General features: G+C 54.3%; 1 protein-coding gene across 1 annotated transcript; it reads left to right on the top strand.

The window, feature by feature from the left end:
* The first annotated feature begins 251 nt into the window (after positions 1-251).
* MYLK2 (myosin light chain kinase 2) lies at positions 252-15,877 on the top strand. Its single transcript, XM_032142304.2, has 13 exons — positions 252-324; positions 429-528; positions 1,021-1,441; positions 2,334-2,632; positions 4,375-4,480; positions 5,157-5,250; positions 7,496-7,605; positions 7,688-7,829; positions 12,011-12,081; positions 12,205-12,333; positions 12,898-13,050; positions 13,199-13,331; positions 14,910-15,877. Exons 2-13 carry the CDS (start codon positions 477-479, stop codon positions 14,988-14,990), a joined length of 1,791 nt encoding a protein of 596 aa, XP_031998195.1. The 5' UTR covers positions 252-324; positions 429-476; the 3' UTR covers positions 14,991-15,877.
* Positions 15,878-16,643: the final 766 nt, after the last annotated feature.

The raw sequence follows: 16,643 nt of genomic DNA, 5'->3' as shown, positions 1-16,643 counted from the left end.
TGAGCAAGGCCTGGGGAAAGGGCTGCTCCCCCAGCGCCCCAGATACCCCTCCCTTTTCTCTCTTGTTCCAACATCATTCTCCCCCCAGTCGGGCCATGGGAAGAATGCCGTGTCCTCTGAACGGGGGCCAAGAGTGACAGGTGGTGGCAGTCCTAGCTGCATGGCCCCTGGTGTAAGAGATCCTCTCCTCCATCCCCGCCTCCACTGCCCACACCCCTGCCTCCGCCTCTGCCCACCCAGCCCAATCCTTTACAACTGCCCAGGACTGCTCCTGAGCAGCCGCTGGGAGACAGACGGCCACCGGGTTGCCCTTCTCTGCTCCAGGTACCTCTCTCCCCTCAGTTAGCAGGCCTCGGCTTCCTGTCTCACTGCAGCCAGACAAGAGGGGAAATTGGACAGCCTGACACACCCCGCTCTTGTTTCTGCAGCTAGAAAGACTTGAGTTAGACAAGCAGCAGCACACGCCTCCTTACCTCATGGCGACAGAAAATGGAGCAGTTGAGCTGGGAATTCAGAACCCGTCAACAGGTGCCAAGCTGGGGCAGGAGATGGAGGGAGGAGCTTGGGAAGGGGGGTTTTGAATCCAGGGCTGGGCAGGTTCCTCAGTGGGAGTTCTGTGCCCCAGCCTTCTTTGCATGGTGCATGGGGGACCCAGAAATCAGAGGAATCTCTGGCTAGGGTTGGGCTGCTGGGTCCAGGGCCTGTATGAAGCCCTTCCTGGAGAGACCAGGAAAATGTGAAGCCACCAGGGATGGCTGCTGGGGATGCACCTAAACAGGGCAAGGATGATGGGGGCCACCAAGGCCCACCCAAAGGGCTGGAAGCCTCCCACAAAGGCCCTCCAAGGTCGTGGCAGCTCATCTCTAGGGGCCATCAAGTGGCCCTGGAGACTCAGTGGGACAAGCATTTGCAAGTTGTTGCCTGGGTGGGAACCTGGGCCCAGAGCTGGTCTCTGCCCAGCCTGGGTGGGAGGGAAGGAAAGGAGGGTGGATCCTGATGGGTGTCTCACCTCCTTTGCAGACAAGGCACCTAAAGGTCCCGCAGATGAAAGACCCCTGGGTGCAGGGAAAGACCCTGGCCCCCTAGACCCAAAGAAAGCTCATGATCCACCCACCCTGAAGAAAGATGCCAAAGCCCCTGCCTCAGAGAAAGGGGATGGTACCCTGGCCCAACCCTCAACTAGCAGCCAAGGCCCCAAAGGAGAGGGTGACAGGGGTGGGGGGCCCGCGGAGGGCAGTGCTGGGCCCCCAGCAGCCCTGCCCCAGCAGACTGCGACGCCCCAGACCAGTGTCAAGAAGCCCAAGGCTGAGCAGGGAGCCTCAGGCAGCCGGGATCCTGGAGAGCCCAGGGTGGGCAAGAAGGCAGCAGAGGGCCAAGCAGCAGCCAGGAGGGGCTCACCTGCCTTTCTGCATAGCCCCAGCTGTCCTGCCATCATCTCCAGGTGAATATCCCCTCCTGGGAGTGGGGAGGGGTCCTGTGGCTCTATCCCTAGGGGTCCTGCTTAATTCTCTTGTCTTAGGCATGGTTGTCATCACATTCAGTGCTGGGGAGGGTAGTTCTGACATTCAGTTTCCTCTGTCCTGCGAATTGCCTCTACCGCCTTGTCCCCTGCAGAAACCAGAACCCTGCCATAATTCATACAAGGCTGGAATAAGAGAGACCCTCAAAGACTGCCTAGGTTGAACATATCTTCTCTAGGCTTCTGGGGTCTGGAGTTCCCCTTACTCCATGGGCTTGGGTCTAGCCAAGGGCAGGATTGAGATGTCAGGCAGAAAGGCTAAAGGTGTCAGGCAAAAGGCTGTGTATTTCCTGGGACATCCAGCGTTTTCCTGTTCTTCTTAATATAATTATTGTTAAGATATGAAAAGATGACTAATAACCAGATGGGAGGATCATTGATAATATTTTCATAACCATAATATAGCACATGTGTGATGCAATCAGTTATACTTACCTGAATGCTAATGAGGTCACTAATGATATATTGTAAACCACAATAATAACATTTACCATATTACTTTGCTAATTATGTGTTAATTATATCACAACAGATTTTATGAATCAAGAGCTACATAACTCCCTAGTTGTATCCACATGATGATGAACCATATCAACAATCCTATTAATAGTTATTAATGATGTATTAGTGTGTTGGTAGTCAAGATAATGACCACAGCCATGAACATCCCTCAATTTTGTACCAAGTGAATTTGGCTGTATTACACCCTGCATTTGGGGTGGGGTTGGATTACCTCTACAGATTGCATTGAGACTTGTCTGACGCCACAGGCTGTGGCTGCTGAGGGCTTCACCTCTGTGTTCTCACCTTCTAGTTCTGAGAAGCTGCTGGCCAAGAAGCCCCCAAGTGAGGCATCAGAGCTCACCTTTGAAGGGGTGCCCATGACCCACGGCCCCACGGATCCCAGGCCAGCCAAGGCAGAAGAGGGAAAGAACATCCTGGCAGAGAGCCAGAAGGAAGTGGGAGAGAAAACCCCAGGCCAGGCTGGCCAGGCTAAGGTGCAAGGGGACACCTCGAGGGGGATCGAGTTCCAGGCTGTTCCCTCAGAGAAATCCGAGGTGGAGCAGGCCCTCTGTCTCACAGCCAGGGAGGAGGACTGCTTCCAGATTTTGGGTAGGCCAGGGGCAGGTGGGGGCTGGGGCTGCCCTGGGGCCAGGGGGAGGGAAGGGGGCTGTCAGTCCCAAGTCTCCCTATTCGGAGGTCTGAACTGCCCTGAGCCAAGCCTTACCCAGGCCCATTCATCTAAGGGTCACACAACTCCAGAAAGTATTCCTTTTTTAACGTATATTTATTCATTTGTTTGTTTGTTTTAAAAGATAGGGTCTTGCTATGTTGCCCAGGCTGGCTTCAAACTCCCAGCCTCAAGTGATCCTCCCGCCTTGGCCTCCCGAGTAGCTGGGACTACAGGCGTGTACAACCATACCTGGCTTTTTTCAATCTTATTTTTTAAAATGTATTTTTATTTTTAAGTTTAGTATTCCCTTTTGATAGATGGGAAAAAGAAGGCTCAGAAAAGGGAAAATGAAGTGCCCAAAAATATCCAGTGAAGACAGGATTTGAACCTGTCAGGCCACCCAGACTCCAGAACTCACTTTTGACTTTTTTCTACTTTGACTAAAATGAGGTTAAAAAAAAGAAAAATCAGGCAGATTATTGGAGCAACACAAACTCGCTGGGCAATGGAATTTGGAGTCAATCTGTAGAAGGGCTCAAATGCCAGGCTTAGTAGCTAAACTGTATAGTGCAGTGGGGTCATGGGAGCTATAGAGAGCTCATGAGCTGAGGAGCACAGGTGCCTGTGTGTGTGGGAGCAGTGACCAAGGAAGCTGGGCATGTGCAATGGGGCAGGACTGTGGAGTGGCCTTCACTGATGATTAGACAAGCAGCCCGTGGCTTGTTCGTGGGCTGCAGAGAGCACTGAGTGTGAGTGAGCTTGGCCAGCAGGTGAATAGGGAAAGGGCCTGGGCAGGGGTGCGGCAGGGCTGGGGGTGGGGTGAGATGGGGTCAGGAGAACCCAGAGTGTCCTGACACCCCCTTGCCTCCAGGCTGAAGTGCCCTGGGAGACCCGCCAACCTGCCTGGTGAGCGGCACCGTGCCACCCAGACAGGGTGGGAGGACCTGGCGGCTGGGCGGCAGCCAGGAGCCCTGCCTCCGCCCCTAGCAGCCGCAGAGACCTCCGTCCCGCCCCGAAATCGCATCCTAGGGTGACAGGATCTGAACCACCTCCAAAGGCCGTCTGATTTATTACCAGCCCGGCTTCCCTGCCGCCTCTTACTATTTATAAAGCGGTTTCCATTCCTGGTGACAGCCTGCCGGCCTGCCAGCCTTCAGGGCGAGCGGTTCCCCACACTTGCCGCTAGGTGGCGACCTCTCCCCACCAAACAGCCCGGTCTCCGGTCCCGCCCCGCCATGGGCTGTCTGGCCAGATTGCGGTGTTATTAGGATGGCGGGTGGACAGGTCCCACCACCTATCCCATTATTCAGACATAGCAACCCCACTGCCTGGCATTCCGCTTTATAGCTGCTGTGTTTGATTGTTTTTGGTGGAAATGCAGATAGCTTGGGATGGAGTCCTTGTGTCTTATAATGCAGAGGGTCCAAAAAGTCCAAGCTCCCATCCCGTTTGTTCTGCCAGGAGAAACTGGTCCTCCCTGATAGGAGTGTTGTGTTGGTGGCAGAGCCGACATTGGAAACTGGTCCCCATAGCCCCTATCCTGGAGCCAGGTGTCCCCCAGGTATCACTTGGTGAACTTAACTTCCCTAGATGGGGCCCAGGCCAGAAGGAGGGGGTGGTGCCAAGGGGAATCCTCAGCAGCCCCTGGCACTGACCATGAGGGCTGTGCTCTGTCCCCCAGATGATTGCCCGCCACCCCCGGCCCCCTTCCCTCACCGCATGGTGGAGCTGAGGACCGGGAATGTCAGCAGTGAATTCAGTATGAACTCCAAGGAGGCACTCGGAGGGTGAGATCTGGGACCCCAGCTGGGCACTCATGGACAGAGAGCCCACCAGGCTCCTGTGGCTTCACATTTTCCCTGTGCAAGGCCCAGACACACACCCCGCTGAGACATGGCCACGTGGACACATTCACCTCTGTGTAGGACACACTGTGTGCAGCTGTCACATGCTGATGTGCACTCAGTGTTGCTGTCACTTACTCAGACGCACCGTCAGCCATTCAGTGCTTCCGTAGGAAATACACAGCATTTTTCTGTCTGTCTCAGCTCCAGGCACCACACTGACCCCCTCATGGTGATTCCTGCTTTGTAAAAAGCCCTGACTCAGTCTTATACCTCTGCAGATCCTCCCTCTGCCTGAAGGTGCCCTCCCCCCCGGGGCCCAGGGCCTGCCTGCCCTAAACCTCTAAGGGTCGCATCCCAGGGCCATCCTCCCTACACGCCTGCCCTTCCTGTGCACGTGGTCTGTGTGGTTCAAAGCACCTGCTTCAGCCATTGTCCTGGCAGAACAGCTCACAGCTTCAGGAGGGAGTCAGGGCTGGCTGGGGTGAGTGCTCCTGTCTCACCAAAGGGGATCCAGAGGCACCACTGGGTCTGGGACCAAGTTAGGAACAGAGCAGAGGATGCCACTGACCCTGGTGGGCTCTGGGGTCCCCTCATTTACAGCCTCTTCTCTTTCCAGTGGCAAGTTTGGGGCAGTCTGTACCTGCATGGAGAAAGCCACAGGCCTCAAGCTGGCAGCCAAAGTCATCAAGAAACAGACTCCCAAAGACAAGGTAGTGAGTTGGGGGGGTGGTTGCTGCCCAGGACGGGGAGGGGATCCTTGGAGTGGGCACCTCTCGCCTCCCTCCACCAGCGCTGCTGAACCTGGGGCCTGGTATGGGAGTTTGTTGCAGTGAAAATACTACACAGATAGATGGATGGACAGCCCTGCAGCAGGGGCCTGAGGACTTTACCCATAACCAGATACTTCAGTTAGTGAACTTATCTGGGGACTTCCCCTTTTAGGCATGGGATATTCATGCCCTCTGGTTCAATTCAACAAACACTGATGAGTGTGGGCTCTGGGCCAGGCCCTGTGCTGGGCACTGGGGGTCTGAGAGTGAAGTGGGTGTGGTCCCCACCCTCAGGGAGCTGACGCCAAGGTAAACAATCCTGGCCTAGAGCTTTGCCTCTAGCACCCACAGCCTGGGCTGGGTTCAGAGGAGGCCACGAGCAGTGTTTGTTGAAGGAAAGAAAGGATGCAGGCAGGTAGAGTGAGGGAGTCTGCTGTGTGAGGAGGTAATAGCAACCTCGTGTGACCACAGCTGTCACTCAGGGAAACTGCGGGGTAGCATGTGGGGGTTCAAGAGAGCTTCTGACTCAGGCCGAGGGGTCAGGGAAGCTTCCTGGACCAGCTGCCTTTTGAGTGAGGGCTTTGAGGAGACGTTCCAGTGGAGAAGGCAGGGGCAGAGTTTCAGGCAGAGGGGACTATGGGATGAAAGGCTCGAGGGCCAGAGATAGCAGAAGGTGCTGTGGAGTGAGGTTCTGGGCATCCTAGGCAGAAACCGCAGTGTGGGCACAGGCCCGATCCCAGTGAAAGCGTGAGAAGCAGTTCTAGTCGCTGCAGCCCTGGGTCCCCATTATGGCTCTAAGCACACTGGAAGGAGTGCATTTTCTATGTGACAACGTCCTTTTTCGTCTCTTCCACTTACAGGGCCTGGGTCCGTATTATTGTCTTCTAGGTCCCAGGCCTCTATCATAGGCTCTGGCTCAGCATAGATGTTCAGTACCTACCTGTGGCTCAATTAACTGGAGCCAGTTATCAGTTGATAATTATTGAGCACTTCTCCTCTGTCATTCACTGGGTCAGGGGCTGGGGAAATGTCAGTGAACTAAAAACACCCCTGCCCTCATGGGCTGACATGCTAGAGTTGAGGGAGAGACAACTAAAACATAAAGCAAAAAAAAAAAAAAAGAAAAAAGAAAAGAAGGCATGGCATCAGGTACTGAGAAGTGCTAGGAGGGAAAATAAAGCCAGGTAAGGTAGAGGGGGCACAGGGCTGATGGGGGCCCTTTTAGATAGGGAGGTGAGATCAGTCCTCTCTGAGAAAGAGGTATGTGAGGTGAGACCTGAATGAAGGGGTGGGTAAAGGCAGAAGGGGAGCCATTCTGGCAGTGAAACAAGGGTTAGTGTTTAACCACTGGATCTGGGTAGGGCAGGTGTGGAGAGAGGCCTGATTTACAGCATTTGCCATTTCTCATGGCGTAAGTATTCCTATTATAGCCGATATATCAGCCTACTGATGTGACAGCTGGCTTGCGACTTTCTGAAAGTGACAAATAATGGTGTCTTAAACTAGGAAGGCAGTGGTGGAGGAGGTGCGAATGATTGGATGTATAATCTAGCTTGAGGGTAGACGATGCTGAAGAGTTGGGTCGGAGGGGGGGTGTGAGGGTGCGAGAGTAAGGGAAGAACTTAGGATGGCTCGTAACTTTTTGTCCTGCACCCTTGGGCAAAGCGTGGGGGTACTTTTGCTGCCAGGCAAGCCGAGAACAACTCACTTGTGGGGAAGGGATGATGTCTAGGGTCTAATTTTGGACATGATAGATTTGAGATGTCTATTAGACAACTAAGGCAAGTAGACAGTTGGAGATATTGGAGTCTAGAATTCAATGGAGTGCTCAGAGGTTGAGATGTATATTTGGAAATTGATGACTTTGGATAAAATGTAAAGTCATGAGACTTTATGCGGATGCCCAGGGAGAGAGCAGAGAGAGGGAAGCAGTGAGGGGGGAAGATGGAGCCCTCGGCATGCCAGTACTCAGGAGAAGAGCCGGCAGAAGGAAGATGTCCCAGCAGGCATGACTTGGAGTGGTGAGGACCACAGATGTGGGGGTGGGGGAGAGAGGAGAGGCAAGGAAGAGGCTGAGTAGTGATCCAGGCAAGGCTAGCAGGCCTGGTCAAGGGTGTGGGTATGGAGGGTGGGTGGTAGGGAGTGATGGTGCCCAGCTGGTACTCTTGACTTCCCTGGTCCCCAGGAAATGGTGTTGCTGGAGATTGAGGTCATGAACCAGCTGAACCACCGCAATCTGATCCAACTCTATGCAGCCATCGAGACTCCACATGAGATCGTCCTGTTCATGGAGTAGTGAGTGCCCGAAGTAGTGGTAGGGGCCGGGTGGGGGTACCAGCAGGTGCGGAGCAAGCCGTGGAGGTGTCTGTGCACACAGCATCGAGGGCGGAGAGCTCTTCGAGAGGATTGTGGATGAGGACTACCATCTGACCGAGGTGGACACCATGGTATTTGTCAGGCAGATCTGTGATGGGATCCTCTTCATGCACAAGATGAGGGTTTTGCACCTGGACCTCAAGGTACCAGACTGGGGCCTCCTGGGAAGGGTCAGGGGCAGTGTCCGACCCCCGAGATCAGTGCTGTCACCAGCCATCCCTCTGCCCTCCCATCCCTCCCTCTCTTCCTTCATCCATCCTTCCCTTCATAGATTCAGAAAGGGTTTATGGAATACTTACCAAGTGCCAGGAGCCAGGGGCACAGCAAAGAGAGAGAGGGAAAAAAAAAAAAAAAAAAAAGACATGGTACCAGCTTTCATGGAACTTCTAATCTAGTACTAAGTATTTGTTGAAAGGGCCTTTTGCAGTCCTGTGAGCCCCAAGCTCAGTGTGTCACACAGACAAGTGGCTAATAGGTGTTGCAATAGCACCTGCCTCAGCGTTGGCCCGTGATAGGTACTATGAATGTCTGATCATTTATTCAAAATCAACAAATATTTCTTGAGGGCCTACTTTATGCCAGGCATTGCTCTAGGTGGTGGAGATCCTGTGGTGAACCAAACAGATAAAAATCCCTGCATTCTTGGAGCTCTCAAGTAAGTATAGTGTCAGTGTGGTAATGTGCATGAGGTAGGCGCTAACAAAAATGTTTCACGAAAGAATATTGATACCCTTCTTCTTTTTTTTGAGATAGAGTCTCACTCTGTTGCCCAGACTGGAGTGCAATGGCGTGATCTTGGCTCACTGCAACCTCCGCCTCCTGGGTTCAAGCAATTCTCCTGCTTCAGCCTCCTGAGTAGCTGGGATTACAGGCACCCGCCACCATGCCCGGCTAATTTTTGTAGTTTTAGTAGAGATGGGATTTCACCATGTTGGCCAGGCTGATCTTGAACTCCAGACCTCAAGTGATCCACCCACCTCAGCCTCCCAAAGTGCTGAGATTACAGACATGAGCCACTGTGCCCAGCCTGATATCCCTCTTCTGACCTTGCTCAGTACCATGCACATAGTAGGTCAGGAAGAGTAGATATGCTTTTTTTTTTTTTTTTTTTTTTTTGAGGAGACAGAGAGTCTTGGTCTGTTGGCCAGGCTGGAGTGCAGTGGTATGATCTTGGCTTACTGCAACCTCTGTCTCCTGGGCTCAAGCAATTCTTTTGTCTCAGCCTCCCAAGTAGCTGGGATTACAGGCGTGTGCCACCACGCCCGGCTAATTTTTTTTTTTTTTTTTTGAGATGAAGTCTTGCTGTGTCGCCCAGGCTGGAGTGCAGTGGTGCAATCTCTGCTCACTGCAAGCTCCGCCTCCTGGGTTCACGCCATTCTCCTGCCTCAGCCCCCGGAGTAGCTGGGACTACAGGCGCCCACCACCACACCCGGCTAATTTTTTTGTATTTTTAGTAGAGATGGGGTTTCACCGTGGTCTTGATCTCCTGACCTCGGGATCCGCCCACCTCGGCCTCCCAAAGTGCTGGGATTACAAGCGTGAGCCGCCGCGCCCAGCCACGCCCAGCTAATTTTTGTATTTTTAGTAGAGACAGGGTTTCGCCATGCTGGCCAGGCTGGTCTTGAACTCCTGACCTCAGGTGATCTGCCTGCCTCAGCCTCCCAAAGTGCTGGGATTACAGGTGTGAGCCACCGTGCCTGGCCACAGATAGGTGTATACATTGCAGCAACTCCAGTCAGTTGTCAGTAGCTGTCCGGAGCTCAGTGTGGAGCTCTGGGTGTGGAGCAGGCAAGGGCAGCAGGAGTGCAGGGTGTTGGCAGTCCTCATGGCAGGTGTTAATGCTGTGGGTTAAGTGGCAGGACATGGACTCTTAATGTGGAGGCGCGTGAGCACCCATCAGCAAAGTGGATGGTATTTTCATTCATTCATTCCATAAGCATATGCTGGGTACTTTCCTTAATTCATTCGATAAGCACGTGCTGGGTACCTGCTCCTGGAAGACCCTGTGCTAGGCATAGGGACTATGAAGGAAATGGTCCCTGTCTCATGGAGCCTCCAGGGGAAACAGACATTCATAAAACAATTACTAGCTAAATAGGTCATTTTAAGCAATGAAAAGTGTACGAGAAAATACACGAGAGTAATGAGGAATTGCACTGGGTGAAATTGAAGTCAGCACGGGTCTGAAGCAGGCAGGGAGATGCTGTTGCTGCCTCTAACACCTGTCCCAGTCTTGCTCTGTGCCCAACACTGAGTGAGGGTGCCATCTGCCCAACAGCCCCCTGGGTTAGGTGTGTTAATATCACTGCCACTGACAGAGGAGGACACAAACAGGGTGAGGAGGTGGGTTTCAGTGGGGCCAGAGTGGATGCAGGGAATTTAGAGGCTGATGGAGTAAGCAAGCCAGGAGAGAGATGCCAGGGGCTTGAGCCAGAGTAGCAGTGGGAGAGGGGAGGGAAAGGGGCCAGATGGAGGATACATTTTGGAAATAGAGCCAATCTGATGTGCTGAGGGTTTGCATGTGTGAGGGTTTGGAAAAGAAAGGATCAAGGGTGAGTCCTGAGTTACTGGACAGATGGTAGCCCCTTCACTGAGCTGGGGGCAGTTGGTGCCTGCATGATGACATTGGAAGCCTGCCTTTCCCTTGTGAAGGCTAATTTCTTTGAGGTAGAATAGGGTCCCCCAATTAAAATGCAGTGCTCTGGGAAGAAGCTCAGTCGTGAGCCTCTGTATCCTAAAATGTGTTTTTTTCAGGATAACGATACGTTTTTCATCAAAAAAGTGTTTCACGGTCAGGCAGGCTGAGTGCACCCCAGCCCACAGGCCATGTCCTGGGTCTCTTGGCTGCAGGGCTTCTGAGGGCCTCCTGTGTGTAGATGGAGAATCTCCGAAAGGAGATTTGAGTCTGCTTCATTTCCCCAAATGCTTGTACCCTGGGACCCTTCTTTTCTTTCCTATTTTGTGGGACACCAGGCCAAGCTATTAAAATCATTAGTATCTGCTCTGATCTATCAGTTGTAAAAGTGCCTTCAGAAAGCGTCTCATTAGAGGACTTGAGTCAAATGTCCACAGAGCCCAGACAAATAACAAATACATGTTGAATGGGAGGGATCGGGGGGTGGTGGCGACCATGGGAGAGTTGGAGGACGTTTGTCTCATCTCAGGCCATCAGTGGCAACTTGCTCCAAGGCATATGGCCCATGTGGCCAGGGCTTCCGGTGTTTCAGGAGGTGCTGGAATTCAGGGTTTTTGTGCAAAATCTCCTGCCTCTGAACCATTGTTAACTTAAAAATGTTTATACCCTGCAACCTCAGATTAGTCCTGTGTCCTTGTGTGATAGGAAGAGGAAACGGAGGCCCAGAGTGGAGAGGAACTGGGCTTACAGTAGCGTCATCCATGTGTTAACTTGGCTGAGCCCCTACTGGGTGCCTTTGTTAGACCCTGAGGGTGGGACCCAGGAGGCCAGGAGGAGACAATCCCTGGCCTGGAAGAGCCAACCTCGTAGTGTTATATTCACCCCAGAGTGCAGGATCAGTGGTGGTAGCGGAACATCACAAGGCCAGTGCTGGAGTCAGTCATGCGTTCATTTCCTGGCTCCATCGCTTACTTGCTGGGCGACTGTGGCCAAGTCACTTCTGTGTCTGAGCCTCAGCTTTCTCAGCTGCCAAATGGGAATGGACGGTAATAGTACCTCAATGTCACAGTTTCATCTCAAGGTAACAGTGTGTGCCTCCTAGATCTTTGGGAAGGACTGGGGAGCTAAAGTGAGAAAGTGAGTGGACCAGGCCTGACGTTTTGTAGCTCGTCATCCTCACTAACTGGGGAGACAAGAGTAGCACATCTTCCGGCCACCCTGGAGTGGTGTGAAGCCCCGTGTTCCCAAGAGGCTTCCTCTCAGGAACTGAGCTGGCATCTTCTTTCTCTGCTCTCTGGAGCTTCATGTATCTGGTAGTGGTCCTGCACTGGCCCCCCAGCCCGGGGGTGGGGATAGCGGGCTGTCATGCCTCCTCTCCACAGGCTTCTGTTTCCCCATCCTCAGAACTGCTAGAATGTGGTGTTCTTTCATGGGCTTAGATGGCGGGAAATCACACCTGAACCCATCACGGCAGGTCCTGTGCTTCAAGGCCTCGCATAAGCCCCTCTTGGGGGACTTGCCTCAAGATCTCTCTGTGCCCAGAGCAGGCAGGGCTGGAGGGTCTCTGGCAGCTGCCCACTCTGGCAGCTTGGGCCTCTGCCTCAGGGAGCCTGGGGTTTACATGGGCCTGGTGGGAGAGGGAGGGTGAGCTGGTCAGAGGCCAACCCAGGCCACCCCCTTCCTCCTCAGCCAGAGAACATCCTGTGTGTCAACACCACCGGGCATTTGGTGAAGATCATTGACTTCGGCCTGGCACGGAGGTACCACCCGGGTGGGTGGGGAGGGCAAGACAAGCCTCTGAGTTGGCAGGGGACAGGAGTGGGGTGGAGGGGGCATGGGTATAGGCCCGGAGCTGTGCTCTGAGCCCTTGGTCTCACCCCCAGGTATAACCCCAACGAGAAGCTGAAGGTGAACTTTGGGACCCCAGAGTTCCTGTCACCTGAGGTGGTGAATTATGACCAAATCTCCGATAAGACAGACATGTGGAGTATGGGGGTGATCACCTACATGCTGTGAGCTCCGATGCGGGCCGTGTTTATGGGGTTGGTGGGGCATGGGGGCGAGCGGCCGAGGCCAAGATTGGCCCTAGGGTCTTGGTAAGGTGGTCCCACCTCCCCTATCCCTCAGTCAGGGGTTTGCTGGGGTTGGGAGTGCTAGGGAGAACAGGAAAGGGGAACGTGGTGCCCATTTTATAGATGGAAAAACCAAGGTCCCTATAAAGGCATAGCATCTGGACAGCAGATCTCGGATGACCTGGGGCGGGCAGAGGGGCAGTGGACATTTCCTATGTGCTCACCACATACCTTGCACTCATCATTCCTCATCTTCACTGTCACCTGGGAAGCTGGGATGATTATGCCCATTTTACAGATGAGAAGAGTGAGGCTCAGAGAGGGGAGGTGACTTACCCAAAGTCACCCAGCCAGATTCAAACCCAGGTCTGTCCCACGAGAGGCTGGGGGTCTTTTCAGCACACGGTGCCGCCTCCCAGGATCTGCCCCTGTTCCCTACCCCTCTGCAGGTGACTCAGCACCTCCAATCTCACCTCCCTGCCCCCTGCTATCCCCTCCCTTTAGGCTGAGCGGCCTCTCCCCCTTCCTGGGAGATGATGACACAGAGACCCTAAACAACGTTCTATCTGGCAACTGGTACTTTGACGAAGAGACCTTTGAGGCCGTATCAGACGAGGCCAAAGACTTTGTCTCCAACCTCATCGTCAAGGACCAGAGGTGAGGCTCACCCCAGGACCTGAACTGTATGTGTGCAAACTTAGTGTGTCTGAGTGCCGGCAGGGCGGAAGCCAGGTAGAGAGGCCAGCTGAGCCCCTGGGGCCTCACGAGCATGCAGCCCACCGTCAGCATGCTGCCTCTCCCCCAGGGCCCGGATGAGCGCTGCCCAGTGTCTCGCCCACCCCTGGCTCAACAACCTGGCGGAGAAAGCCAAGCGCTGTAACCGACGCCTTAAGTCCCAGATCTTGCTTAAGAAATACCTCATGAAGAGGCGTTGGAAGGTACCGCTGGATTCGGGGTGGGGAGGGAGGGCTTTCTAGTGGGAAGAGCTCCTGGTGCCAGATCCCAGCCTCCACCGTCCCTGCCTTGGCAGGTTCTGTTGACCAGGCTGGGCCCTGTCTGGAAGACAGGGTTGACTTTTCTGTTTTTGCCCTGGGCTGTCTTCTGTCCTAGAGTGGAGACCTCCACCCGGCCTTCCACCCAGCCCCACCCATCTGGGGCTCTGGCTTCCCTCCTTCATTTTTCAAATATTTCTTGAGCATCTACCACTTCTAGGCATTGGAATATAGGAGCGGACAAAAGAGACAAAGATCTCAGTCTTTGTGGACTTACTTTTGGTGAGAGGTGGGGTATTTTCTATCTTTATTTTCTCTTTCAATACAGTCTTGCTCTGTCACCCAGGCTGGGGTACAGTGGCGTGATCTCGGCCCACTGCAACCTCTGCCTCCCGGGTTCAAGCAATTCTCCTGCCTCAGCCTTCCAAGTAGCTGGGATTACAGGTGCCCGCCACCACACCTGGCTAATTTTTGTATTTTTAGTGGAGACGGGGTTTCACCATGTTGGCCAGGCTGGTCTTGAACTCCTGACCTCGTGATCCACCCGCCTTGGCCTCCCAAAGTACTGGGATTACAGGCATGAGCCACTGTGCCTGGCTGAGGTGGGGCATTTTCTAGAGCCCTGGGGAAATAGGCAGGGTTAAAGAAGGCTTTAGAAAAAAAATAAGGGCCTTCTGCCAGGGAGAGGTTGTACTTTTATTTTTATTTTTTTTAGAGACAGGGTCTCACTCTGCCTCCCCAGCGGGAGTGCAGTGGCGCTATCATGGCTCACTGTAGTCTTGACCTTCTGGGCTCAAGTGATCCTCTCCTTTGGCCTCCTGAATAGCTGGGACCACAGACATATGCCACCACATCCAGTTAATATTTTAAAAATATTTTTGTGGAGATAAGGTCTCGCCATGTTGCTCAGGCAAGCAATCCTCCCGCCTTGGCCTCTCGAAGTGTTGGGATTACAGGTGTGAGCCACTGTGCCCTGCCTGCACTTCTAAATAGGGGGGTCAGGAAGGGCTCACTGAGAAGCATGTGAACAAAGACCTGAAGGTGGGGAGGGGTGAGCCATGCCAATACTGGGAGAAGAGTATTCCAGGCAGAGGGAGTAGCCAGTGCAAAGGCCCTGAGGCAGAGGTGTGGTTGGAGAGTTTGAGGAACAGGTAGGAGGCCAGTATGGATGAAGTGGAGTGAGCAAGGAGGTAAGGAATGAAGTCAGAGAGGAAGAGGGGGACAGGAGGTGGAGGGACTCATCAGCCATGGCAAGGGGTTTATCTTTTACTTGGAGCAAAACTGGAGCCATGGGAGTGTTTGGAGCAGAGCGGTCCTCGGTTCAGGTCTGGCTGACCTATCCGTTGAGTGAGGGGACTCCTGGACAATACGGTGTCATGGCGCCTCCCGTGGCCGTTTTGGGCACTGCACCTTCCCTAGCCTGTGACCCTCCTGGACTGAAGGGGACTTACAGGATGCTCAGACACCCTGCAGCTGCCCCCCTGCCCTGGTGTTGACTGGGACTCCCTCTCTTCTGCCCTCTAGAAAAACTTCATTGCTGTCAGCGCTGCCAACCGCTTCAAGAAGATCAGCAGCTCGGGGGCACTGATGGCTCTGGGGGTCTGAGCCCTGGGCACAGCTGAGGCCTGGACGCAGCCACACAGTGGCCGGGGCTGAGGCCACACAGCCCAGAAGGCCAGAGAAGGCAGCCAGATCCCCAGGGCAGCCTCGCCAGGACAAGGCTGTGCCAGGCTGGGAGGCTCGGGGCTCCCCACGCCCCCATGCAGTGACCGCTTCCCCGATGTGAGCCGCCTTGGAGTGTGGCCTGGATCCATCCTGCTAGCGCCTCCCCAGACAGGGCTCCAGCCTGTCAGCCACACCCCAGACTCCAGGCCCCCGTTGAAGCCGCTCCCGGTTCCCTCCCCAGCTCCCCGTCTTTGAACTGCCGCCGCCGTGGTGACCCCTGCTTTGCCCCACTGAGAGCGTCCTCAGCCTGGGCCTGCTCCTAGCTGGAGTGCCACGGCTGGGGGTCTCAGCATGTAGGGCTTCTGTGATTGTGGATGGGAGGCTCCTGGCAGGGCAGAAAGGCCGCAACGCTGATTCCTAAGGCCCAGCTGCCAGGGGAGACAGAGCAGGCTTTGTGAGAGAGGACCTCCATGCCCCCGCCGCCTCCCCACTCCCAGCAGATAAGGCCGAGCCCACACCATCTGGCCCAGGCTGGCCCCCACCCACCTTCCTTGCGACCACCAACACACAGGAACTCTGTGTGAGAGAGAGGGCGCCCAGCCCAGGCCTGGTGGAGGGGGAGGGGAGAAGCCAAGGGACACAGGAGACCACCCCCGAGCTTGCCTCAGGGCCAAGCCGGCCCAACCCAACCACTCAGGGCCCCCATCTTGGGGGTCACCCATGGCCTCAGATGATGGGGTCAGCAGGCCCAGGAGAAGTAGGAAGGCCATGGGGCAGCCCCCAGTCTGCTCTCAGCTTGTGCCTTGTAAATAAATGTACAGGTTGGATGTGGCCTCCTTCCCTCTGTGTATGCCTGCACTGGTGTGAGGTCGCTGATGACCACAGTTCACTGAGCACCTACTGTGTGTCGGACACTTTAGCAATATCCATCAGCTCACAGTTTGGTGGTTCATGCAGGCTCAGGTGCCAGTCTGCCCAGCACATGATGTGGGCAGGTGGCTTCTGCACGTTGTGCCTCAGTATCCTCACCTGTGAAAGGGAGGTCACAGCAACAGCCTACACCGGGTGTGTGATTTCTGTGTGCCCAGCTTTACTTAAAGCACCTGTGCTGTGTTAACTCATTCACTCCTCACAGCAAGGTTACGAGGCAGGATTGATTGATTGACTGATTGATTTATGATGGAGTCTCACTCTGTCGCCCAGGCTGGAGTACAGTGGTGTGATCTTGGCTCACTGCATGCAACCTCCACCTCCCGGCTTCAGGTGATTCTCATGAGGCAGGTATTATTATTCCTGTTTTACAGAGGGAGAAACTGAGCCAGAGAGAGTGGGTAGCGCTAGGATCTACCTCATAGGGTGGGGCCGTGGCTGCAGCATCAGTCAGACTGAGGTAAGGCACTTAGGGCTGTGCTCGGCCCAGGGAACGATAATGTTCTTATCCTTACTCCACGTATGAAGAAACTGAGGCTCAGAGGAGAGAAGGAACTTGAATGCCACTCAACAAGTCAGGGACCGGGGCTTGAAAGGAACTTTTTTGTCTCCCAGAGCAAGGCTCTGCCCATGCGTTCACTCTGCCTCTCACCAGGACAGGGT

Source organism: Hylobates moloch, unplaced genomic scaffold (assembly GCF_009828535.3).
Source record: "Hylobates moloch isolate HMO894 unplaced genomic scaffold, HMol_V3 SCAFFOLD_21, whole genome shotgun sequence".
Lineage (NCBI taxonomy): Eukaryota > Metazoa > Chordata > Mammalia > Primates > Hylobatidae > Hylobates > Hylobates moloch.
Note: the sequence above shows the minus strand (reverse complement) of the source record. Positions and strands in the feature narration are given on the sequence as shown.